This window comes from Osmia lignaria, chromosome 10 (assembly GCF_051020975.1).
Source record: "Osmia lignaria lignaria isolate PbOS001 chromosome 10, iyOsmLign1, whole genome shotgun sequence".
Taxonomy (NCBI): Eukaryota; Metazoa; Arthropoda; class Insecta; order Hymenoptera; family Megachilidae; genus Osmia; species Osmia lignaria.
This window is the reverse complement of record NC_135041.1, coordinates 12,917,527-12,944,722: the sequence shown is the minus strand read 5'-3', so window position 1 is coordinate 12,944,722 and position 27,196 is coordinate 12,917,527. Positions and strand designations below refer to the sequence as shown.

The 27,196-nt window shown below is 43.5% G+C and overlaps 2 protein-coding genes across 6 annotated transcripts in view; one reads left to right on the top strand and one right to left on the bottom strand.

Annotated features, from left to right (window-relative positions):
- Positions 1–110: 110 nt before the first annotated feature.
- LOC117611945 (A disintegrin and metalloproteinase with thrombospondin motifs 7) lies at positions 111–8,175 on the bottom strand. Of its 2 annotated transcripts, none has more exons than XM_034340468.2 (18): positions 8,043–8,175; positions 7,572–7,965; positions 6,155–6,320; positions 5,692–5,996; positions 5,324–5,448; positions 5,066–5,212; positions 4,600–4,746; positions 4,378–4,525; positions 3,951–4,046; positions 2,971–3,180; positions 2,652–2,888; positions 1,995–2,118; positions 1,794–1,920; positions 1,599–1,719; positions 1,281–1,424; positions 977–1,095; positions 734–903; positions 111–669 (listed from the first exon to the last, which is right to left on the bottom strand). In XM_034340468.2, exons 1-18 carry the CDS (start codon positions 8,147–8,149, stop codon positions 113–115), a joined length of 3,444 nt encoding a protein of 1,147 aa, XP_034196359.2. In that variant the 5' UTR covers positions 8,150–8,175; the 3' UTR covers positions 111–112. The 2 variants fall into 2 exon arrangements, with proteins under 2 accessions (XP_034196359.2, XP_034196360.2); XM_034340469.2 differs by having other exon boundaries at positions 8,047–8,166.
- The window catches only part of LOC117611944 (A disintegrin and metalloproteinase with thrombospondin motifs 7), a 43,528-nt gene continuing 19,288 nt past the window's right edge, over positions 2,957–27,196 (top strand). For 2 of the 4 annotated variants that reach the window (XM_034340467.2, XM_034340465.2), the window contains exons 1-2: positions 13,355–14,370; positions 19,103–19,283. In XM_034340467.2, coding sequence (XP_034196358.2) covers positions 19,196–19,283 — 88 coding nt within the window. In that variant the 5' untranslated portion in view covers positions 13,355–14,370; positions 19,103–19,195. Of the gene's footprint in view, positions 3,199–8,636; positions 9,528–9,665; positions 9,727–13,354; positions 14,371–18,404; positions 18,678–19,102; positions 19,284–27,196 lie in introns of those variants that run through there. The other 2 variants (XM_076690414.1, XM_076690415.1) reach the window with 2 other exon arrangements.

The following is a 27,196-nucleotide window of genomic DNA, read 5'->3' as shown; positions in this document are numbered from 1 at the left end:
AAGATTGAAACTGTACGTGTATCGAAATGAAATGAACCAATCGGTAAAAGATAATCGTAAGGCTAAGGGATGAAATGATCGTTCACTGATCCAGGAAACGGGCGAAATTGTCCTAAGTGTTGGTTTGATTGGTGGTGCGAGTCAGAGGCGTAGTCTCCCGATGACCAGCCAGCTGCTCGATCATTGCGACAGCTTTCGCGCCCTTGTATACCTTCTCGTGAGAAGTATCGATACTGGCACCGATCAGGTCGCCGGATTGCTGGAAAGCCTTGTCCGACAGATTTGCCTGAAGGCTCTCCTCAATGTACGGTACCTCCTCCAGCACAACGTTTCCAATCGGCACCGAGTCCTTGATGATCGAGCCTGGTTGCGGCGTGGTTAAGTCCTTGTCGCAGGTGCCACGTTTCTTCTTGTCCTCGTCCACGATCGACCAGTCGCGCAGGAGCTGCCGGAAATCGGCTAGGTCCCCTGTCCTATCGAATTCGTTGGCCTCGATCGGCACGTCGCCGTGTGATTTCGCCAGGTACCGTGCCAAACTCAAATCTACGAACTTGTCGATCATCCTCGATTGCTTTTCCTCCGGTATCAATTGCCTTCCCTTTTTCGTTTCGACATTCTCGTCCGCGTCCCGGGTCTTCTTAGCGCAGGTCTTCTTGCACGGTCTGTTACCTGTTAGAAGAAACGTGCGATTAGATAATCGGATGAAAAATCGAGAGTAACATTTTTCAATTACCGATGCACTCTTCTTCCTGCTTCGGCACGCGACCTTTGCACGCGTTGAAGTTTGCTTGTACGTCGTCTTCGCCTTCGCGAGCTGCAGGCTTCACGCACTGCACTTTACGATGCCTGGTTCCCTTCTTGCTATCGCAGGCACTGCACTTGCTCCACTGGCTCACTCTCCACCTTATCAAAACGTTATACGATAACGTAACGCGTTGATCGATCAGAGTTTTAAAAAGGGGATAGTAAAGTTTACTTTGCTGGGCAAGGATTTGGGTTGCAAATGCGACTTTTAGGATCTGGTTTCGGTATGTCTTTGCAGAAAGTGGGACTCACTTTGCCACCGTGTTCTTCGCTGCACGTTGCTTCAGATATCTATACCACAAAAAAAGAATATATATCTTTATGCCGGTCATCGTGTCAATATTTTATTATTCATAGCATAATCACTTTTGACTATGAAATTCACAGAGCACAAAATTTGTTAATTAACTAGGCGTGCAGATACGTGATAATGGTTTCTCTATGCATCATTAAAGCGACTTAGATATTCAAATTACCATTGTGCCGCCACCGCATTTAGCGTTACAGTCGGACCACTCCATGAAATCCCACATGTATTTCGGCGTATATGACGGATCAGTGGACGTCACGTAATATACATAACGGACCCCAGGATTGCTGTCCACGATATGGAACAGGTACTAAAATCGTTGTAACAATGAATCATTAATGGCTGGTATTCGGAATCAATGGTCCATGGACCGACAAACTGCACGTTTACGTGTAAATGAGTGACCCTTAACCCGACACTGTTTCAACTTCGTTTATCCCCGGGCAATAAATAAAACGCTCTATAGTTCTGTAATTTCACGTACTTCTATACGAATATCCTCTGTAATTGGTCCTTTTATCAGAATTTCTTCTCTGTGTGGTTCGGGATGCTGATAGATAAGTACAGCACCCGCACAATCGTAGTCACCGCTTCTTGCCTCGCTCCTAAAATCACGTATACTCTTGTCGATAGAATTCTTAAACGTGAAATGAAAACTAACAACAGTACGAGAAATTACATGTCCCCGTTTATGCAATAAACGTCTTTCTTCTCGTATCTCACTGCCAATATGTTACGATGGTCCTTTAGTTCTTCCACGTGTATGCCACGAGCACCCTTAGGTATCGTCACTATCTTCTCGAATCCTGATAATTTAAATTTTATATCGACGATAAGAAGCGAAAGTAAAAAGTTCGGATGATAGAAACAAATAACTTACGAACTCTTGCTTCGGTTAAATTAAAGAATCCTTCTACGGGTTTGCATTTAGTACCATCGCCCTTGCAAATACCACAACCGTCTTCGATCGCGTTCGAATCCAATCCCCAATCGCAGCCAACTTTCTGCGATTTCACGTTTCTCACGGTTAAGGGTTTATTAAGATTACACGTGTATTAAGAAGTGAAGATAAATTCGGGTTATAAAATTAAGGAGAATCGCGAATGGGGATTCAATTAGTAATAAAATCAATACAGAGGCGTAGCCAGCTTTTAATTAACGTCAGATTATTCATACTACCAGCGGCAAGATATCGCTCGTGTATAATTAATACACTGGAACGTGTAATTGCCGGCAATTCAATTTAAGAAGCAGCAGTATTACACTTAATATCACTAGCGGTCGAAAAAAAAAAGAAACGAAGACCTCGAACAGGTAAGATCAGTTCGAGCCAAGTAATTATACACAAAAGCAAAGTAATAACTTTATAAACGTCTTTCTTATCGTCGGAATCTGAAAGTTCAGCCATGTTAATGGCAGGATATTTTCGAGATCATAAAGTATATAATATTAAGGAGAAAATGGAAGAAGAAGCCTCTGTCTGTATTGCTTGTCATAATTGGAATTACAGACACTTTAGAAAAGGAGATAAACTTACCCTGCACTTGCCACTGATACACATATAATTCGTTCCAGGTTTGCAAGGGGTTGAATCGTTCACCATTGGAGTAATTTTCACAAAGATGCGCTGTTCGTTAATGCAGTACAAAGCGCAAGGATCTACGTTAGTACCATAGTATGCTATCCATTGATGGAGACCGTCGGAAAGGACTTTCCTGTTGTTGTATGCCGCGCATTGCACCGCACGGAAAGAGGGTTTCTTGGGATCGCAGGGCTGCGCAATCGAACGTTATCGGTTTTCAAACAAAAAAAAAAAAAGAAAGAAAATCATGGAAAGGTAAAGGTACGCGATTTACCGTGGTGTTGCATATGGCCACCTTCTTCCTCTCGCCGATGCAATATCTGCCTCCGTTCGCTGGCGGTGGATTGTCGCATTCCCTCTCTGTGAATTTCAAACCACCCCCGCAGGTTCTACTGCAACTGCCCGCTGGACCCCATTTGCCCCAGCCCCCGTGCACTGCTGTAGGTCGCGTGCCCATGTCTACGCACTGCTTGTGAATGCACCACTATACGTACAGCATTGGGTAAGTCTCAAAAAAAACATTCATTATCACCTTTCTTACGTTGAATTCGAAAATTTTGCGAAGCTTTGTAGAAAAACGAGACAACACTTAGGGGCGTTAATTCGCTCGGGATTGAAATTTTAAGCGGATTAACGCGATTCTGTGAGCTCGCTCGTTTTCAGTAACACGGTTTAAATTCCGGATAAGCAGTCAGTTGCATTCTCTGCTGCAGCGGCTCGTTTGGTTTCATGCAGAAACGATGAATAATTTTTTAATAAATGACTGTAAAATGATATTATATTGCGTTAAATTTTCACAATGTCACCGTGTTACATTAATCTCTGGCAAAAACAATTGTCCGGCTGCATGCAAACCATGTTATAATTTTCGCAGGAAATTGAGATCTTATGAGAGCTATTATACGTACAAATATTTTTTTGTTGCATTGTTATAGCATGCTTTATATGCCTTTCGCGTGAGTTGCTGCGCGTCACGGAAATTTTAAATTATTTCATTCCGCCAACTCTCTTTCCTCTCGTAATTTTTTTTTTCTCCGTTTTTTTTTTTTTTGTGCCCTAATTCCTTGCCACGCGAATGAAAGTAACGATTACAAAGCAACTGCACGAAACGTACAGGAATGAATGGAAAAATTTTTCTGAAGCTTACCAGATGTAAAAATTTACCCTTTGGAAGGAACAAAAAGATGTAGCAGAATGAAAAAGAAACGTGGTAACGTGGTTGAACGACAACGTCAGAAAATATTTTCAACAAACCTTTTTCTCACCACACTTGGTTCCATCGGCCATTGGAGCCCCACGAGAGTAACAGCTCGCATTTGTATTACACCAGAGTTTGTCGCACACTCTTAACTGAAACGTACGAACGGGGTAAAAGTAATTAAATTTACTCTTCGCGAGTAGCATAACGAAATATATTAAGCAATATGTAACTTTCGTTATGAACGAGTTAAATTCGTATATTATGCAAGAATAATTGGAGCGTTTCGAAATATCAGGTAAAATCAGACCCCAAGGGAATAAAAGGCAATCTCGAGCTACTAATTTAATTAACTGAAATTCATGACACTCGAATGACGTTTCATTCCGGCCCGGATTTTAAACCTTTGAAGACAATGAATTTATTTAATGAATTTATTATATAGGTTCGATTATTTCAAAATATCATTGAAGCTAACAATACCCTGCTATTTGGACAGTGTTTCGACTCAGGAAACATCATTCGGCACTGAAAATCTGCATCGTACATCGCACCGGGTAGCATGTTTGGATAAGCGAACTTATTCGGAGGATTTTTCGGATCGTCGTTCAAGCATTCGCCCAGGCCGCTCCTAATTAATTTAGTATATCAATTCAGTCACTAACTTTTGGAGTGAACTGTAAATAAAGTGTCTCTGGAATTTACTCGAGGAAGCTGGTGATGAATCTCTTGCTACAGCTCGACCATCTGATCGTGAAGATGAATACAATAGGGGACATGATGAAGTAACTTTCGTCCTTATCTTGAGATTGACACCCGCTGATTGCTGGCTCATCGTGCGAACAGCCCATCCTGAAAACGTGTACCTTGCTGAATTGCGTCCTTTCGAGAAGCTCTGGTCGCGAAATTGAATATTTGCCAAGAGGAATCCTTTCGATTGTCTCGATACTTGTGTCTTTCTTAACCCCTTCACTGGTAAAAGGCCAGCCATAGGATGGAAATGAAACTGGCAAAATAGTAGAATACAATGACACACTGTATATATTCGAAGTAAGTCGATCCGATTACTGGTCCCATCACCAGTGACGACAAGAAGGAAACTATCGAGCCTAATGGACGTTGATAGCAGCGAAAGGATTAAGTTTAGCAAAGGAACGTGCATGGACAGTACACGTGACCAACTTCGTGGGCAATTACGATTCCAAGCAAGAGGCCACTGTCTTCGTTGATGCTGGCTGCTCTGGTAGAATCGCAGGCGGCTGCGACGTATGCCAATCCCATCAGCTCGCAATTCGTTCCCTCTGAACAGATGTCATACCTGGAAACACGTGCTTCGTTAAACCACGTATTAATTCTTCGTTCTTACGATTGAAAACGTTACACGTATATGTAGTCGGTGTTATTTACGTTCAATAGAGTGAAGCTTCACCTGGTTACGAGAACTCCAATATCGTGATGGTTCGGGTGGGTCGAGTCCTTAGGGTTCATCTTGTCGGCCCATTTAGCGAAACTTGCCAACGTCTCTTCGGCTGCGGGACTGATGAGCAAATCTATCTACGGAGAAAGATCTTTGCTAAAATACCTCGAGCAAATGACGCGTTAGCATTCGAAATTAGTTTCAATTTGGTGATGAGATATTCGATTTTCTACTCTTAGGAATATCATTAGTCATATCTTTCTAATGAATGCAATAGCCTGGACCATTCATAACCGAGTCGACTCGAATGGAAACTAACGCGGGGTTAATAAGGTACGTTTATTAGTAACACTCTGTTTCCCTCGCTAATTTCGCATTACCTCTTCCTTCTCTTTCTCCAGATATATCATACGAACTACCACGACGTCGATCTGATTGCCAACAGACTTGTCGTGATAAAAATCCGACACCATGTTCATGATCGTCAACAGATATTGCTCGTAGTCGGAGTTGTTGTGAAAGTCGAGGAACCTTCTGTCCGCGACTAATCCAATTTCAATGTAACGATGTATGCTGTGGGTACCGAAACTGACTTGATTCTCTCGTTTCGTCCCGATCGAATTATCTTCCATTAGTCGTTTCTGTCGTTTCGCCAATTGTTCTGCCCACGCCGCCTCCCAATCGTCTGTTTCAATGAAAAACAAAAGGTTCGCTTAACCGTTTCTTTTCCATTTTTCCCCTCGACCGTAATTACTCTCGGAAAAAAAATGAATCCTCCGGTGAGATATCTTTAACAATAGCAATGGCAATTTATTATTTCTCGGAAAGAAAAATTATACGAACCACCGACGGTACAGTGTCGTTTTGGAGTACCGTCTTGATTCTCTTTCTTCTCGTGAGGAGCCTCGCGTCTGTACGCGATATGAACGTGCTGACCATCCTCTTCCGGTTCTACATCGTTCATCGGCTCGATGAAATATCGTCCGTGATTAGTTTGCACGTAACCGACCTGGCCGGAACGATAAGAAATCCATTTGACCAAATGATTTACAATTACCTGTAAACTGGATGAGTTTCGATATAACCGAATCGTAGTTTCGCTTTCGCGGGCATTAATTTTCACGGGGTATCGCTTCGGATCACGCCTCCGGGCTCGTTAAAAGGTCGAGTCCGATGCGAAATTCGCGTCGAATCACGGAATTACCTGCGCACCTAGGAAATTACAATTCAACGATCCCAATTACCGGGTATCGGTTGCGCGTGTAACATTTATCGTAGCTGGAACTAACGGTCTAGTACAAAATGCTCTCTGTGCCTGCGCTTCACTCGGCTGCAAACAAGCCAGTGCTGGGTAATTCGTGGCAAATTGTGGTTTAGCTAGGCAGAGAGGGTTGGATACGTTGATATTCGGCAAAATTGATCGATTCAATAACGTGCTGCACGGATATCTGATCCACGGACAGTTTGCCTGACTCGAACAACTTCGGCCATGCTCGAAGGAGTAACGATACTCTTGGGAACGCTGACCTATCGGCTCTTAAATTACGACTACCATTCAAAATCTATCTATTCTTCATTACGAAATCTTCCGTTTGCTAGCGCAATTATTCTCCGACCGTCGATTGGAAAATTGAATGAAATGTTGTTTTTTTTTTCATTTTGTGTCAAGGTCGAAGCGTGTTTATCGTACAGAGATCGTTACAAAATCAACATCTGTCCGCCATTATCCCTTGTCCATTAGTTCCAGCGAGCACTTCCGGTGACCAGAAGCGGTGTCGCCAACGCGAAGAACAGATTATGCAGATCTCCGTCTCGCAACTCGTAGCAGGAATTGCGTCAAGCTGAAAGCGGAGCCGTATCAGTCGAATTGTCGAAACGGTGGAATAGAATTAAGGATCCCCCCCACGGTTAGCTTGAAAAACCGAGGGCAAAACGTTCGCGTGGGCTGCTTTTCAAACCGAAATTTACGATCGTATCGACCGCGTCGACGAGCCACGAGTCCATCTGTATGCAAATCCTTTATATTAATTTGCATGCGACTAAGTGCGTAATAAGAGGCTTGATTAGAGTGGAAGACACGCACGCGCAAACCACGGCCTCGTTGTTCAACGCGTCGATCATTTACACAATGTAACTAGTTCAATTGTTGAGTTACTCGATCATCGACTAGAATTAATCATGCTTCCTATTGGCCATTCGTCGCGATCTTGATGAACAGCATTTAACTATTAGACACTATACTGCTTTGAAATATACGAACCACGCCATCGCATAAAGACAGCGCAGCTCTAGATCCATGATGGCCTCTGATGATTCCTCGATAATGACACTGTCGATCCGGCACTCTTTTAAACCGCAAAGCTTCGTTTAGGTTGTCCCTTATACCCGAGCCTCTAGTTTCTATCACCATGTCCGGTGAAATGAAATCGTGGTAAGGGCTGAGCTCCACGTGATGTTCGATCCCTTTAAAAGGCAGAATCAGGTGTAATTTCTCCATCTCCGTTTCCTCTTCTCTGTCTTCGATCGATCTCTTCCTGCGTTCGCTGATCTCTTGACGATCGTAGAAATTCGGCAGCGAGTACGTGTTGAAATTACCGTCCTCGAATACTCTTCTCGGCACAAGCAACTCTGGCTCGTGGATATCTCTCGTGTACCTGGACACGTGATAAGTAATAAATAATATTCTGAAAGTTTCCACCGTTGCGAATGATACTGTTAGAAATCCACTTACCTACCATGGTATACTTTTGCAGAACCGCGGCTGTACTTATCCAGGATATCGCCATCCACCGTCACGAGGATGCCGAGCAACGTCAGAAGTGCTTGGAATTCGTTCATGACAGACTACTTTCTCGTGACAGACTCCTGAAGTCGGTCGAACAACGATATTTTCTCGCAATTGTTTCCACATCGACATCACGATTCTAAACTCGATTCTTAACTTTTCAAAGTAAACAGGCGTTCCTTTTCTTGGAGAATAAAGGGATAAAACAGCGTTGAACTAATTTTCTCGACAAGATTTCGCTTCCTTCCTACGATCTTAATTGGAACAAGTGATCGATCGCGTTCGTTGAATCATTAATTGTGGCAATCCAAGATAGTCCCGTTGCCGCTCGAGGAACATTGACGTCGGCATTACAAAGCAATCCTTGATCCTTTTAAGGAACTCGGATCTTAAAATGTTAAGTAAATTCGGAATGACGAACGACCCGACCAGATACAGAACGTATCGGGCAATTCGAAATAATTCGTACCATGAATCATCGATGATATTTATATCTTTATACAGTTTTCTTCTAAATTCAAGGATTTTCTTATGTTTCAGGAGACAAGAACGATGGGAAGAAGTATCTCGAGCTTGTGTAACATCGATTTTAATTAATTCGAAAGTGAGATGTAAGAATGGAACACCCGGTATATTGGTCGCGCGTGCAGTTCCTCCTATGGTTACACTCGAATCGATCCAAATATGGATTCAATCAGCCCGACTCGGTTCGAGCCCGATAGGACAATTTTAGTTGACTTTTTGGCCCGCTTCGGGCCAATTGAAACGAGCCGCCTTTACTTTCATCCGTGTTTGGCATTGCAGTTCCTGCCACGATGATTGTATCGCGTTTAAATCTTGATTTTCAATTTCATATTACATTCCTCGCTTTTCAAATTCGGCTGATTATTCACGTTCAAAGAAATCGAGTCTAAAAGAAGTTCCCAGCCGTATCCTCCTCGTTTTATGGAAGAAACGTCAAAGAAATAAATCGTCGCGTCCCCGTTTATCACTCGACTGTCTGCCTTCTAAACACGAAAACACCAACATTACCGTTGACAGGCAAAAATGTCATCGGTAGATCAAATTACATCCTCGCTTTCATCCTGTTCGCCACTCGAAGCCCAGGGTGGTCGCCGTGATATATCGCAAACAAGAAGACTATCCCGCATCCCGTTTACGTAATCCGGTGAACAGAGAAGCGTAACAACTCGCTCCAGTTTTACTCGCTCCTCTCTGTTCAACGAGCCGATCTCCTTGGACCCTATGGAAAGAGATAAAAGGATAACTCGTGGTGCAGGTTGAAGGCTCAAGGGTGGTCCGTTTGCGCTCGTCATCGCGGCTGTCGATGACAACCAGTCATTGGCCGAAGAATAATTAAGGTTGGAAGTTGAACGATGGCAAGGAGAAGGCATTGAAATTGCAGGGATCGACGGAAGCGTTGCTTACCGCGTGAGTATACCTCGACTCTGTTTATCAGCTAGCTACTCTATATGTACATAGCCTGATGGATAACGTAATAAATTTACAAGGTGTTGGAATGTAATTTTGAAGCTGATTAAAATTTAAGTTTCATTCGTATTTGTGTAGGATAGACGAAGCTTTCCTGGCAATTGGACTTGGGATTAATTCGATTTATCACCGAGCACCGGTAAGTGTACGAAAAATATCAGTTTTTTCCTGCGATCAGTCAAAGTATAGCGGGAAATAAAAGGGGAGGCGATAGAGAACACAAAGTGTCCCCCGTATCGAAAAGCAGCCAAGAATAATACGGAATGCTGCCAGGACTGGCAAGGATAAATTGCGTTGGAATTTAATTGGCTGCGCGTGCCGTATGCCTCTATTCAATTCCAGCCTCTGTTTACCTTCTTCTAATGCAGAGCGAGTAGCAAACACGCTTGTTTAACGACCCGTCCTTCTCTGGCATTTATGTTGCATTCCCAATAATTCACCCTGCCTTTTCAATGGATGACAACGAGCATTTGCGCGCAACTGACTCGTTGAAGAATTTCAAGAAGCTGATGCCATTATCGCTGGCTAATGAAGCGTTCTAAGCACGGCTTGCCTTGCTAAAATTCTTTTCCAGACGTTTCGTTTCGATACGGAATCCTGCCGGTACTCGTCAAAGAGTTAACTTGCACTATCATTGGGTTTGTTAACCACTAGCTAAAATTGGTGTCTAAAATGTTCGGTACCTTTCTGTGACCATTGCAAATGGTCTTGACACGTGACGTCGCGTTAGAAAAAAGAAACGTTTCGACGATCGACTGAATCGCGTTACCCTACTTACAATTATTTTACAGTCGATCGACTGTTACAGGGTATATAAGGAAGGTAGGATTGAATGCATCCTGGCTGACACGGTCGGATAGACTCAATCAAAGCGTACACCGACCGGTTGGAAGTTAATTCAACGTTATGGCTGACCGTTTGTCATACGCGATCGAACAAATCTTACAATGTTAGTTGGAAATCGTTGCGTTCTCTCGAGTCGAACAGAAACCATCAAGCCAGCCGATCGAGAACATCGAGTGGGTGGTCCCGTTCGGTGAACGCCATTTTATTTATCTACGGTTCGATTCGCAAACGAATTCACGCCATTTATCCTCTTTTTTCCCAGTCTCCTTTTTTCTTCAATTACTTTTTATTTATCCCAAGTTTAGACGCTATTTTATCATTCCCACTATTCATATTTAAAATTCGTCGTCGATAGTCGCGTTGGACGGCTTCTTTTATTGTCGATCAATTCTGGTGGAACTGAATGTATGTACACTTCGTTGACCCTTTACTTTTCTCTCCCGACGAGTTGAAATTCAATCTTCTGCTGTTGAACATTCGATAATGGTGACGTAAGAAGAAAAGACACCCTATCCCCAGTTTCGGTGTTAGGGATTCGATAAGTAAATAGCATTAGGCTACCTTTGTTACCACGAGCCCATAAGAAAATTTGCTCTTCCAAAAATAGCTTGTCCTTCGGAGAGGATCCTTCGAACCAGTGATTACATTCGGACCCGAATTTACCCCAAACTTTTCACCTCTTCAATATTGAACGTAGATACTTTTTATCGTAATAAAAAGAGATATTATTCGACGTATTAACAGAATTTTTCCTCTTTCATTTTTTAAGGCAAAGAAAGGAAAGCAATTGTAATCGCGTTGTTCCGCTTCTAAACGTCTGTACGTATACTTAGAAACGTAGTGACAAAGAGCTTTCTCTGGCAAAGGGTACAAATAGCACAGCCATTTTCAACGGATCGTAACAATATACGGCTGATCCTTGTATATCGGCTATTGTATTCCACGCAATCATTGCACACGCTATCGCAACGGCACGATGCGCTTTGAAACGAATACCTTTCAATTTCATTGTGACTCTGCTCGAACCCCTCGCGAGGCGACGCGTTTACTATCGCTTGTTCCCTTTCAGATCCGCTTTCGCGCCCTCTTTTATCAACCCCATAACGTAAATCCCCTGGCAACGCGACCTTTCGTTTCTAATATTCTCGTAAAAATTTCATTTTCATTTTCTGCGACAAAGTTTTTCAACGTTTTATTAAACGATCGTTGAATATACGAGTTTACTTATTACTGTACATGACGTAACGTTCGTTCTGAAAATATTCCCACGCATCGCGAACGATCTTCGATGATAAATGAACAGAGGAAAGGCAAAAAAAGAAGAGGAAACTCTAAGAAGTAAAAGAAGATCTGAAATACAATGGAGATAAATCTCTGCGAAGTGGAAAAGCAAAAAAGGGGCGAGAACTCGTGGAAGAAGTAACTTTCTAGAGAGACAAGATGGGTCATTATCTGGAATAATCGTGGAGAATAAAGAGTGAAATAAGAAAATGGTTAATCTATTTCAATCTATTGTCTCCGTTTATTAACATTTACGTTTGAATCGCTAAAAAGTTTCTCGAATAAATTCGACGTTTCAAAAATAACGCTGAGTAACGTGGAACGTAGATCAACAAAAAAGATTTGAATACTTTACGTCGACGTTCGAGTAATTTCGCGGTAAACCACAGGAAAAGTTTTTCTCGCTAATGCGACGTTTACTTGCAAGTCATATTTATTCTAAAAACGCCGCGTTTCGATCGCATAATCGCACGGCTACGATTAATTCTGTTGCAACAGGTATTTACCTGACTCGGCTCCATTGCAAAGAAAATTGAACCGTGTATATTTTTATCGAATAACATTCTTTGTAATCGTTTGAAACGCGTGAAAATAACAAAATCAATCACGTTCGTCGCGATGATAGCGCAACTTCCACCGCTCGCCACCAGATGGATCATCCGTGTATACTTTCTCGCGAGTACTCGTCAAGCTAACCATCCAAACGCAACGAGATAAATCATGCAACGTCAAAATCTGAAATATCAGCTTCGTTTTTGTCGGTAATATTTACCGAAAAACGTGACCCGTGGTGGATTGAAATTTATTTAGTAAATGAAAGAAGCGCATGCCCGGTGAGGAACGAGCACGAATAAAGATAGGTCCAGGTGGAAAAAAAAAAAATAAGAATGAAATTCTCGACAGGCTCGAGATTTATGAACACGCAATGCTTGTAACGAGCAAAACGAATTATAAAGGTAAAGACAAACAAGAATAAAATTTCAGAGCAAAGAGAAAACATACATATGTACATACGGCGTGCAAATAAACGTTTGCCGATATACGTACGAGGATCGAGGCAAGCCCGACAGGGGAACAAAACAAAGTCGACAGCGAAGCACGAAGACGGCGGTAAAAGGTAAAAAGAATTTTCGCAATATATACGAAAGGTACCAACGTGTAATAAATATATTGGTGAACAAAGTAGCAGCAACGGAATAACAAGGACGACAGGCGTCAAAGCAAGAAGGAAAGAAGCAAAGTGATGTTATCTCGTGGAAGGGAAAGGGCGAAAGCTTGAATATAAGAAAAGGATAGCAGATGGGTGAAAGAAGGAGCGGTAAGAAGTAAAGGGAGAGAGAATTCCATGGGTTGCACGGGGACCAAAGACGAAAGAGCGAGCCGCGATGGTTGTGGCAAACCGATGCTACGGGAGAGGGCAAAAGAGGTAAAAGAGGGAGAAAGAAAGATGCGAACAAGAGACGGAGAGGATAAAAAGAGGAACGACGTATAAGATAGAGGAGGCGAGATCAAGAATCACGCGAGAGGAAGAAGAAAATTGTGAAGAGGAAAAAAGAGAGGGAGATAAAAGGGGAGGGAGAGAGTGGAGAACAGAAAACGGGTCCACGACTGGGTGGAGGAACTAGTCTTACCTAGTAGATTGCCCTGTCTCGGTCCGTGCTTTTGCGGCCGTCAAGGTAGAGGAGGGAACCTCCGACTTCTCCTCGGAGCGTAATCGAACCGGAGGAGGCGAAAAAGAGAGGCGAGATCGAACGCATACACGCACAACACTGTCCAACAAATTTTCACTTTTAACTATTTCTATCCTATCGTAACTAGGATCTTTGTTCAGGGTGGGCTAGGTCCCTTAATTTTACCGAACTGTTCCTGTTTCTCAATTTCTAATCCATACGAAGATATAGGAAATCACTGTTCAGGAAATCATTTTGCAGAGGCCAGGCCTAAGTTTCATTCGGTATCATTGTATTAGGAAAGAAAATGTTGGACAGTGTAACGTAGACGTAGGATAGGTATGGACAGAAGTATCGGCGGGCACAGACGGGCGTGTAGACGGGCGCAGGGGCAGCTGATCGAGAGGGAACGGGACGGAGAATCGTACAGGGACACGGAGAGGAGGATCGTGTACGTAGCGTCGGAAGAGTGTAGCAGACCGCTAGTGTTGTGACGGCGATCGTGCCCACGACTTCTCTGCCGGACTGTGTTCCGTCATTTCTGTTTCCCCTTCTCTCTATCTATCTATCTATCTATCTATCTCTTTTTCCCTCGATCCATTCTTTCGCACCCCTTTTCACACTCTCGATCTCTACCCTCTTCTCTTACCTTTCCATTCCTTTCCCTTTTTTATACTTTTGTTTCCCTACTTCCATTCTTCTATCCCCACCCCCTCGCCCTCTTCGTCTGTTGACTCGCCCTCTCCATACCCGGAGCGTACCGGGACCACCCTCCATCGAAGAGTCGGTTCGACACTTCCGGCGAAAAGTGAGTCGTTAACCGGTGCGGAGAACGGCGGAAAAGAAGGAGGAAAAGGAGGTGTTTCGGGATTGTGTGACGCATCCGCGAGATCGTTTGTGCGGAGAAGGTGCGCGCAGGTGTTTCGGAATAGTGTGAGAAGACGGCGGCAACCACGTGTCTTTGGCGACGGAACCGACGGCTCGCGGTAGGTACTTGCGAATACTGATAAATAAACTGCGGGTATTAAACGAAAAATGTTGGAAATTAATTTTTCAACGCATCGCCACGATTTGATATTTCAAAGCTTTGAAAATATCGGAAGCTTTCAGAGGTACCGAACGATCTTGAGGTACTTGAAACATTTATGCATCTGGAATCTTTTCGGAATATTTATAGCGATATGCTTTTAGCATACAAGCAGTAAAATTTGAATGATAATCGAGTAAAATATTATAACTAGAGAAGCTGTTCTTTCATTACAAAGAAACAAGTACCAAAGGAAACAACAGCATCGGCTTATCGCAAACTCTTCCTCTATAATAAAGTTCAAAGCAGCGGTACTTTGCCTAACTATTCAAACCGGAAGTCTGTTTTCAAACTTCACAACGCGAACGTTTTCCTAACCGAATACCTCGATAAAAGCGTTGTTTACAATTTTCAGAAAGTTGTTCCTTCAGCTCAACTTTCGAGCAAACTTACTCGAAGTGATCCTAGAATTTCGTATCTCCACCTTACTTATCGAACAACCTTACGTAAAGCGCTTTATAACTAGCGTTTTCTAATCATTTTCCCATCAAATGGAAAATTTATTGTGTATCCCCAATAATTGCAACGTTCATCGATAATTGATCGATCAGTTGCAGAGGGGCTCGCTTCACGCTCCTTTTCGTGATCCTCCAGTAACGAGGTAATCTGCGTGCTAATTATTTAATGAGCAAACAACAAACAAGCGGCTGCCGACGGCAGTTGCTTTCCATGGAATTAAACCGTTGTACAAGTGGGCCGAACCTGTACAAAGGACGCCCATGATTCTACTGAAAATTCTACTCGAAAAATTCTTCACTTTCTAGAATGAAATAAATTTTCAAATAATTAAGGTGAAAATATCTGATAATGACGAAGGATTATAACGAAAGAAGAAGGCGAAAATGTAATTGCGCGATTTTCTCAGAAGTTTCCTAGCAGTCGTCGTAATAACGACCTATAACGATCGTCCCATAAGTGTATCCAGCGTAAATTAACTCTCGGCACAGGCATTCTATTAACGATGTCTCAAACGAATCTCGAACGCCTGGTTATTTACGGCACGTCGAACGTGAAATAGTTGTTAGAAAGACACTTAAACCTTTGTCCGTAAACGACGATACACTGATTCCGTGATTGCTCGTAAACTTATTCGAGGATCGATGCTCAACTACACGCGACACCCTCGATCATTCGCGAAAATTTATGGTGATGGCTCGCGTTGCTCTCAGAATCAATAACGCGATCATAATCCTCGCGAGTTTAATTTAAATTCCATTCGAAACGATCACCCCTGGCCTTTTCGTTTAATTTATCCTGAAAATGTCTTTTTTCTAAACCCTTCGAAGCCAATCGACACGAAGCAGAAGAATTCGAACGAAATTGCTGAAGACGTTTTTCCAGGGGATAGATAAAGCGTAGCTCGAGGAAACAGATCACCTATGACACACGACGCGGACGCTTTAACGAGCAATAGGAAGCGTCCACTACGGAAGAACGATCGCGAGAGAAAATTACAGCCGACGACCTGTACGTTCTGTACACTTTGCGAGCCGTTCACGCGAACGTGCACGCGTTTTACCTCGAATCTTGGGCGTTAATTGGAGTACGGTAGCTTCCGTGAAAAGTTTCTTGCGAGCCAGCTGCAGCCGAGCAACGTGCAAGCATCCAGAGAAGTTTCCTTACACTCTGGATGCTTTCGACGATTTTTCAGATAATTAATGAAACCGTGGAACGCGGCAAATTTTAGAGGCCAAACCATGATGAAAATTATTTAAAACGTTCGATAAGAAAGATAGGTTTGAATCACTCTGGGGATGAAAGAAGAAGGTGGTACAAAATGGCTATTTTTTTTTTTTTTTTTCTGAAAAGCCAATATAAATCTGGATTTCACGCACGTTTCAGAAAGATTCATCGTCGTCACGCGTAGACGGTTGAAGCCCTTCGAATAGGCGCGGCATCCCCGAAGAAAAGGGGCGTCACGGCATTCCAGGGTCGAACGATGTCAGCGAGTGGTCGTGATTAATTTGAAAACGTGCATAACCTTTCTGTTCTACTTCGATCCATCACCCCGGGGAAACAATGAGTTGCGCGTCGTGGTAGCGGCGCCTCTCGACCGATGCACGCCCTTTGTGGCTGCATAACTCCTATAAATCACCTATGAATATTTACCTGACAATCTGGTCACCTCGAACCTCGCGATCGAGATCGAACCCCTCCGCTTCACCCATCCGCCCTTGTTACAATTCTCGAAACTTACCGTTTACCAAGTAAACGAAAAGCATTATTTTTACGCTTGAACTTTAGACGGACACGTGCGATGTTTATTAAATGTTTAACGAGATATCCAAGGTAAAGTGAAAATTTCGTCACGTCTATAAATTCGAAACGATTATCAGTCGGTCGCTAATAAGGTTGTTGAAAATTGTACGGAAACTACCGGATACCGCGGTCGATCGTGATTTATTCGCGAATTTAGCGAAGAACAGGAGATCGCGACGCGGAAACGAGGTAAAACGCGAAAAGCGACGCGTTGAGAAACGAGCTTTCACGGTAAAATGGGAGAGCGAAGAAGCAGGCTTGCATACGAATAAGTTGATCAAGAAGCCATGCTGAAAGGGGGATTATAAAGCACGGAACCGCGATTGTGTAGCCTGACACCGAGTGACTTCATTATCATTGCCCGAAGCAGTCGGAGCCTCTGTGACTTGTGCATCCTCTTCTTACGTTTCATCGATATTAATTAAAGCTCCGCATTCATCTTCGCCGGGCATCTTTATTATGCTTGGTGAAACGACGCGAACATCGGACGTTGGTGAATGCAAATAAGATCGAGTGAAAAGGTACGCTTTCGTGAAGTACGTTGAAAAGGAGAAAGGAAATGTTGCTGTCAAAATGAAGAAGCTTTCGTGCTGTTCAAGAACGAATTTATTGAAGTCTTAACGAGGATTATCTTAATCTGACGTTATTCAAGATGACCCGAATACGATATCTGACAATTTTTGCCAGACGCGTTCTCGTTGCAATCGCCAAAGAAAAAGAGAAAAAAAAAAATCACACGTCTTTTGAGACATCCTATAGGTTCAACCAAAAAGTGTAATCGGCTTGCACAACATTCGACATAGGCGAGCTGTTTTTGTTGAAATTATTCTCGATCGTTGTCGAACCTGTCAATTAACCGCTATTAACATTACAGAATTAGTCGGAGGCGAACGTGGATACACGTTCGTGGGAGTAAATCCTGTTCGACCGAGTCGGTTGGTTGTTCCTTTCCGCTTTAGTCGCTTTCTCGTTCTCGTACCTTTTCCCTCCGGTACACGCATTTTCACACGCGCTTACCCACGCGTTCCTAACGTTTGCTCGAATGCATTTCCGGTGCCTCTCACTTCGTGCACCGTTTCCTCGCTGTCGTCTGCCCACGTGGATCTTTTTTCGACTGGACCCTTCGTAGACCCTCCGATTCTCTTCTAACATCTCTTCATTGTTATCCATTGTACTCGGATACCATTCAATTTCTCTATCTACCAAGCAGCTTCTGTGTAATCTAATCGTCTAACGGTGTGAATTTTATGAGAAAATGAATTTCTCAGAGTATCGCTGTTGTTTGCAATAATTTCGCGATATTATAATGTTCGTCCGACTTGTGCGGCGTGTTACACGTGTGACAACTCTATTCGAATGACAGGAGATGCTTTTAAACCCCGCCTCTCTTATAAATATTCCACGGTCGCGTCTCATTCGAACCAGTCGTTTGTTCGCATTAACTACGTTCGGCTTAGCGAACTAGCAAAGATTCGATTCGATTAAGACAAGCTACTCATTGATTAAACTCCGCTCCAGATGGTTTCAAGTGGTGTTATTATCGTTAAGGGAGTTCTCGATTATTCCAGAAAACCGTAAATCGTTTTACACGCCTTTAAATGTCTAATTTTTCTCAAGTATACGATGTACATTCGCGCCATCAACGAGGTGAATCAACGTACGAGGAAACGAGATTTTACCTAATGTTCATTCGATAACGTTCGATCATTCGTATTGGCTAACCGATCCGTATAATCGTTGCTCTGAAATTTGACCGAGATTCCCAGAAACGATTCGTTCGTATAAGTCAGAGTGTACGGTGAGATCCGACTATTCGGTGAGAAACTGGTGAGAAAGGGCCAGTACGGTTGTCAGATCCAATCATGGGGCTGACCATGGACCGGCCAAATCCGATTACCATAACTACCAAGCGTTACTTGCCAGACCATGAAAATCTCGCGTAACAAGGTAGGTACCTTCGACCAAAAGCTGCTACAAAAGCATCCCTGAGATTTACCTTAGGAAATTTCAAACTCGCCCACCGTAATGTACGAACCAAATCAGTTCAATTTGTTTAATGATGTTTCACGATCCACGAGATTAATATCTTAACTTGGCAATTTACTTTCTCACCTGTCCTGCGCGAGACGTTTTATAAAATAACACGAGAGTAATAGAAAAACTTTGAATAAGCGTTTATCCTGGCTGACCTAGTTCTAAACTTACAACCGTTCTGATATTGAATCGGTTATTTCTGCAACTCCGCTCTATGGATTGCATTTTCAAATCCATAATATTAATACAAATGCCTTGGACCAGCGGTGGCCCAGCTGGTACAACTTGGCAAGACCAACGTGAACTCTGATAAAACGGTTTGTTTCTATTTGTTGCAGGTGAAGCAGTGACAGTATAAAGGGCGGAAGCTTTTCGGTCCCATCGATCGACGCGTACATATTGCAAGGTGCATTTCCGGTCCGGCAGCAACCATGCGCTATTCATTGGTGCTTCAAGCGTTCATCGTCGTTGTGCACGTCGTACCCGAAGCTCGGCTTCATCGGCCATCGAACGTCAGGGGTGAGTTCGAAGACCGTTGCTTGATTTTACAAACAAATAAATCCCGAAATGGAACACGAGACGGTAGAAAGGATTCACGCCAAGGGGTTGATTGATTTTCATTTTCATCTGTGGATCGTAAGTTGACACTATTCGTGCAGTTAAGTGAAGAGAACCGCCTTCGGCGCAAAGGCGAGGCTTCTGCTGTGTCGACGACTGGCCGTGACAAGTCCTCGAACAAAAGTAACTTGAGAAAGCTATCGGATAGGAAGCTATCAAATCAGCCTCTCTCTTTTTCTCTCCGTATGCTTTTGTCATTTTTCACCTGTTCCCGACACCGCGACTGGCATCACCTTTATCGAACGATTTACGGATACCTGATAGAAAATTGTTCCTCCATCGGATTGGAAACGCATCACCGGAGTAATAGAAATCCTTCCAGGACGTTTCTCTTTTCTTATACCGTGAAAATTAGATTAGATGCTTCTTTCGTGACATTTGAAAAGGTCATCCCGAACTTATTTAATTTTTCTTTTTTTTTAATTAATGAATTCCACAATGAAATGGAATTCGACGTGGTTTCGCGACGCCATTTTTTCGCTAGCCGAGCGGAAGTATCGCGAGCCCTGCTGGCCTTTTCAATGTAGATGACTTTACACGGCTGGCGGCAGGCTCGTAAATATTTATTCATTTTGTGGGCGATGTAACAATGCACGTAGCCGTGTCGAATTAGCGGTGTTGCGTTTCGAAATTAGCCTGTCATTAGAAGGCAATTATCTTGAGCGAAGAAAATTACTAGCCGACGGAAGGGATGCGTTTACGCGGTGTTGTCGCTCGTAAGCTTGCTTTCCTAGTTAACTGACACGTGTAATCCATCCAATTCGGTCAACGAACCGCATCCCATCACTTATTACGGAGTTATTAACTCTCTCTCGCGCTTAGACTATCGTAATAGACGAGCCGTTAGCGTAGAGTTTGCATCTCGTTCAGGTCGATGTTTCTACCTAATTTGAAACTTAATACCGTAAATTCCAACTACGACCACCTACGAGAGCTTGGAATTGTTTCGAGTAGCCAAGCTTTGATCAACGTCGCTTTTGGTATGGTGGTTAGATGTGACAAAAAAAAAAGAAAAATCTTTAAAGATTTAAAGATAAGAATAAATTTAGTCGACTGGTCCTTGCGGCTCACCGTTTCGCAGAAAGGCGCATAAATCAATGAAGCAAATTAAAAGCGATTCCATAATCCCCTCGTGTAAAGTAGACAAACTAGTCGAGTATCTTTCAACCTTCTTTCTTTTTTTTTCTTCTTTATTCGAGGAAGAAAAGCTTACATCGATGGGATGGCGCCAAGCGTGCACAAAACCGACTGGTAAAAAAGGTACACCGGTGGCGGGTGTGCAAAACCAACAAGAACGTCCGCCCATTCATGGTTCGAACCCGTTGAAAAATCACTGCTTCGTTTCGCTGAATAAGTGCGGGACCATTGGCGTGGGTGCCCGCGCGTGTACGCACACGTGTAACGATTTTTATTATTTCTAATGTCCAGAGAGAAGAAAAAATGATTTTTCATTTCAACAAGTTTATTTCTTGAAAGATAAATAAAGCGTTCGAAATGTAAAACTGATTCTTGGCAGCGGGAAGTTTTAATTTTCAAACTTCTCGAAACCGAGATGGTTCGAAAGTTTCGTAGGTTTCGAGATTCGCGGGGACTTCGAACTTCCTAAGCCGATATAAAATCCTAAGTTCATGAATTACACAGTTCCGTGAGGCAAGGTTTACGAACGAAGGATTCAAGATTATCAAGGTACTACCGAATAGAAGTCGCTTTCTAAAACTTCTGGAACTTCGTTGAAAAATAGTATCAAGTTGTAAATTTTATTTTCTGAAGCAAAGTAAGATGAAAGCGTGAAAGCAATTTTAAGCGACGAAGACTGTGAAAATTCAAGGTCGAAGTGGTTTCAACGCATAGGGAAGAATGACATGGCGGCTAAGTAGCAATGAATAGCGAGACGCACCTGTGCCTATGGTGCAGGCAGCGCGCGATGTTCAACGAATGCAGGCACGCGGGCGGACAGTGGAGCGTGGGCGGCTTCGTCAATAGACGGTACACGCTCGCTTTTCGTCTCTCCTTGTCTGTATCGAGCGGAACGCTTTCGCGGCATGAAAGAAAAGGCAAAGCAAGAAGGCGAGCCGCGCGTAGGAGGCGTCGTGCAAATCCGAAAACGCTGAAACTCGACTGCCGGCTCGCGTGGGCACCCGATGACGAAGCGTTATCTTTATTTTCATTCAGTAACACCGCCGCTCTCGACCGTCTGCCATTCTTGACGAGGACCGTTATGTAATGATCCTTTCCACGCGGATAATCGACTTATTGGGCAAGCCAGACTTTGTTTACGAAAGCCTGATTCTATTGAATTTTTCCAATTCTCGATAACGTAGCAACGCGTTGTCGAGTAGGTTGTGAATGAAATCGGTTCGAGATTCACGGGAAAGGAAGCGGAGGCCTGTGCGTTATTCGAAAGATTCGCACCTGCGGGGGCAGGACAGGAGGAAGACAGGAGTAGAGCGTGGGATGTTGCTCGTTCGATCAGCAATAACGAACGAAACCCACGCGAACGTGTCACGAGAGTGGCGCAGGAGTGATCCTTTTCGAGAGATACCGTACTTCTCACCCACCATTCACAGCTTCTGCATGTGTGTCAACGCGTAGCGCCATCCCTTCTATTTTCGGATAGGGTTACTCCTTCGTCGCTCAAGTTTCAAAAACATTCGCGACATTTCCTGAACGATCGTGAAGGTAGCACGCGACAAATCATCGCGAACGACAGTAGACAATCGATGCTGCATTTCTACACAATCGCGTTTGTTTCTGACGTTCATCCCCAATGAGAGGATTAATGTCGTCCCCTTTGTCCCGGCGGGGCGCGGCAGCAGACAAGAGATACGGTAACGAGATGACCCGAGGGAAATCGTGCAATTCGTTGTCTACATTGTCTCCGAGAAACATTGACGGCTGCTTTACACGTGTCGATAAGTGTCTGTGACGAAAAGCAAGCAGATTTCTCGGCTTTTGTTCGAGGTTTGTTCAAGGAGTTTAATTGAATTAAATTGAATACAAGTCCGCTTAATCGATGGTTGCTTAGCTACCTTTGTTCTTTCCTTCGAGCTGAATTGATATCGATGTTATTCAAGAGCAAACGCCAAGATAAACGCGAGTCGAAATTTGTAGTACTTAGGGTGGAACAAGGGAAACAGGATTCGCCTTATCGCAATAATCCTTGCACCTCGAATGCAAGGGACATTACGTTATTCCGACAGGGGGTGTTAACACTTCACGTGAAGAATATCTGCAAGAGTTCTTGTCCTGTGAAAATGGTTAGCGAGATAAGAGCGGTACGGCGCGTTCGTGTAACGTACGAGTACCGGGACGTAAGTGTTGCTCGCGTAAATGGCCGGTTGTATGCGGGATTTATTACCCTGGCGAAAGATAGATGGGATCCGTGGCGAAGACAACGAAGCCACTTGCGCGCCACCCTCGCGATAACAATTCGTCAACCGGTCATCATAATTTACTACTATTCCTTGATAAGAAAGATACACGATCACCGGTGGGGGATGAAAGGGGCACTTAAGGGACGCTGAGACACGCTTAAATTTTCCCCATGAATAGAACGGCAGGTACAAAATATTCATACATCAATTCTCCGTTCTAAGTCCTTTCTGTTTATTTATCGTTATTATACCTAGAAGCAAATTCATTGTTTTATCCCGACATTCATCAAATTGGCACATTGAACGCCGTCGATTGTAATGGTAGCACGCTGTCTGGCACAGTAGATACAGCCGTGCCTGGTAAGACAAACGTATTACGGCTGCCACGGTGAAACTGGGCATCTGTACCGAGACACGTTAATACGATCGTTTCAGTTTAGTACCTGCCATTATTAGCATAACGCCAACGCTATCCGAAATTCATCTTCTTTTTCTTATTAATTGCGCAAAGTCCGAGGCGCGGCAGATTGAATTGGAAACGGAAAAAAGGGAATATGGTTTTCGTTTCTAACGCGTCATTCGCATACTTTCGCGAGGCAATATTAAATCGACTTTTTCCGAACGCGTGTTCCCATAAATCCATCAAAGCCGAAGTAGCCGCTTTTTCAAGTGTCATAGCCATTCAGCCGAGCGATCCTATCTGCGAAAATGCCTAAGATAATTAATGAAAAACGAACGAGCCAAGACAGTTTGAGATTGTACTTGGTCGACAGCGACCCACGTGGAACCTGGCAAACTTGCCTCGAAAAATCATTCCGCAATCGTATTCGATCGATTAGCATTCAGAGCCGCGTGTATATCGCGTTTTTTTCAATAATTATTGTTATACACCGGAGCCGTTTAAGTTAATTGAAAATGAAATAAGTATATCTGAAAAGCCAATGAAATAAGCCACTTCCCTCGTGAAATTCTTCATCTCTCCAGTGACAATTGAACGAGGCGAACGAACCAGCTGAGGCGTACACACACGTGTATTGTTACGTCGCGTTAAGAAAGGCGTGGACAATAATTAAGTTGTATCGCCATGATTAATCGTTGTCTCTGCTTGGCCTAGCTCTCTTCTAACCATACAGCTTCCAAGAATACCCAGAAAATTACTCGCTAGACTGAGTTCCATTCCCCGAGCACCAGTTGCTATTAAGCCCTTTATTACTGTTTCTCCTTCGAATCGTTAATCAATCCTTCTCGGTAAATTAATAAGATTAACCCTTTTCTTGCTACTGGCATTTGCGCGTAGAGTATACAGACTGTCTCGGAAAAATTAGTACGAACTTAGTTCGTTGAATCAAGAGAATTGTACGCGTGCATCGCGTTTAATTGCGCCGACGGAACCTTGAGGCGTGATTCGTTTAATCGAAATCATCTGGTTCATCCGTAAAAGCGAATCCATCTGTTGCGTTGGAGAAATGAACGCTGTTTCCTTTCCTCGAACGCTCGCTTGGCAATGACTGAAGGAAAACAGCCTTCCTCTGTAATCTTGCTTGATTTTTCGAACAAAAGTGTTCACCGGGTGAAATTGAAACGAGGTACAAGCTGTATAAATTGAAGCTGATCGTTAAGAAGCGGAGGTTTCGTGGTCAGGGACGATCAAAGAAGGAAGGTTCAATAATTTTGACTACGTACATGGTCGGCGAACTAGGGAAAAGTGATCGCAAATAACGAGATAACTATCGTATGAAAGTTCAATTAGCGACCGAAAACGAGCCTATCCCGTTGGACAGAGAGCAGAGCCGCTTTATTAAAGAGAACAGGGCCCGTTGGGGCGGGGTTGGTGTATCAAGGTTGCTTGCTTCGTGTTTCCGCAGCTATCGCGGCAACCTTAATGAATTCGATAAGTAGGTATATGCTAATGGGCAAGGATTTTTGCGCAGCCCGACCGATGGGATCCGAGATGGGGCCCCGTACGAGTGAGTCATCCATGGTAGAGAACTGGTTTCCACCGTAATACCAGGTATCAACGATAAAGTATCGGCTCGACGCCTAATAACTTTGACTCCTGCAACTCGTCGAGTTTTCCCCGTCACGATGCCACTTCGGAACCGGAATCGAAATTGCTCGTGTGAATCCTTCTATAACCACTTGACACGAGTGAAATTTATTTTTGACACGGCTCTAAGGCCGTGGCCCGGATTCTCTAGAAATCTAATTTGGGAAATCGGAGTCGAGTGGACGCGCTACGTCAATCCTCTGCTCTTTCGATTGCATTATTTTTAACGATACCAAGTTGAAAATTTTACGATGCAAAGGGTTAGCCTTTAATCTCGTCGACGACATGTTGACAAAACACGATGTTAACCTGGTGAAAATTTATAATGGCTCTGGCTTCGTTCGAATTTCTTTCTCGAGACAGAAAAGCAGGATCGCGTGGGATAAGTTAATTAATAACCGAACGCGCAAGCGACGTGCAATTACGCTAGGTAGCCAGGACGACGCACCATCTATTTTGCGTAATTAAACGAGTCGTGTACGGGTGGAACGGGTCCGATGTGGGAAGTATCGGTACCTGTAACGTTGCACGATCTCGTAGACACCAGGATCGTTGCAGTAGGTAGAGAAGGCTGTATGGGAGGTCCGAGTATTCATCCGAGTCCCCACCTGCAGTTAACCCCGTACTCGCTTCAGGCGCACGTTGATTGGTCCAGCCGCCATTTTTCCGACTTTAATGATAATAGGATAATGATGATTATACCGTTCACCGAACGCACTAGATGCTAAACCCCCTCTCTCTTTTCCTCCTTGTACGCTTATTTATTCCGCGTCGAAGAAACCTGTATCGAGCCGTGGAAAGCGACTCGTCGAATCGAACGATCGATCGTTTAACCATAGATCGGACTCGCTCGTGATAATGATCGAGTAAGAATCCTCCTTTTTACAAGATCGATATCTTCTCCCCTTATTTTTATCATCTTCTACATACATGAAGTTTTAATTCAAATAAAAATTATGGAAAAACGCGAAATCGATTCCGGAAAATATGAAAATCTCATCGATATCATTCTATCCCCTAACGAAATTGAATTCGGTCGACGATAATCCCATTTACGATTCGCTCGTAATTCCTCGTCTTCTCTGCGCATCATTAATTACAGACGTTTACATTTATCATTCGTTGACGGTCGTATATTTTCAGAAATATACACCGGTGTTGCGGGTAGAGCCGCTGGAATTTCCGGGATATTTTAGATCCGGCTTCCGGTGTGTGTCCGTAATAAGCCACGCAACGTGGAATAATTCTCCTCGCGGCTACAACGGTGAATCGATGCTGCAACGACCAACAGGCTGATTACCGTTCAATATTAATGTACAGACGATATTAACCCGTAAAGCGTGTAAATCGTCCGATCCTCGTTATCGTTCCAACCCTATGAAAATGGCCCGCTCTGCCATCTACCCTGTCTATCTCGAACGATTTCATTCATCTATCGACGCTTATAAATGAAATTTGTAATCGTGGTGAAAAATAAAACGATTTCTGTGTTGGTGACGGAAAAATCTGGAACGGCATCGTTTCTTTCGTCAAAGACGATATCCGATCTTGGTATGCAGATTGAATCGCAACGATGTTAATTGTCAAGCTACATGAAGACATATTACTCCGCAGTTGATCCGTTGTCTGCATTCTCGACGTCCTTTTCTCTGTCCACATCGGGCAGAGGCTAACCACAATTATTCTATTAAACGTTAGATCACCGTCGACAATAGTAAACGTTTCGAATCGATCGATCGGTAACGATCGACAATCGCACAACAATCTTTGATACTCGGGCTGTTTACGAGCGCGTTTACGGCCGTGAATACAAAGAAGGAATCGTGTTTACAAGTGTAACGATGTTTATCTGTGGAAATTTATGGCTCGGTTTCCTTTAACGGCTGCGATTTATTTAACCGAGTCCCTCGTGGATAAGAAAAGTTTATTTGAACAGAAATAAAAAAAAATGGACACGATACGCCTTTTTTACTTTATCGTTTTGAAAAATTGATGATTAAATAATAAAGTACGCGCTGATTTACTTAAACGCCGGGATTCGGCAAACAAAGGTGCTATTCATCAACGATACGTCGCGTCGGTTTACGACACCGCAAATAATTCTTCGTCGTGGTATTTTTCAAACTTCGCCGACACCTTCGACCTCGTAACTGCGATCGAGATTTATCGGCCCTCGGACGTCCCGTTGACAAATTACCCGAGACACGTTGTCTTTTGTGGCTCGTCGTACGACTAGGCGGACGAAAAATATTTCCTTTCAGGATTGATCGTTGAAAAGAGCAATGGCGAACTCGTTAGAAATAGAGAGAAGGGTGTGCAAATCGAATCTCGTGGCTCGGCGGTACCTTTCTAAGCCTGGTTCACTTGGACACGCGTGCAACGCCATTAAATCA

Bases quoted from the DNA above. Each gene is read 5' to 3' on its own strand.
- LOC117611945 (XM_034340468.2), bottom strand. From the start codon at position 8,149: ATGAACGAATTCCAAGCACTTCTGACGTTGCTCGGCATCCTCGTGACG. The intron at 1,425-1,598 runs GTACGTGAAATT...CAACGATTTTAG, and splicing joins CAGAGGATATTCGTATAGAA to TACCTGTTCCATATCGTGGA. The intron at 1,096-1,280 runs GTAATTTGAATA...TTTGTGGTATAG, and splicing joins AATGCGGTGGCGGCACAATG to ATATCTGAAGCAACGTGCAG.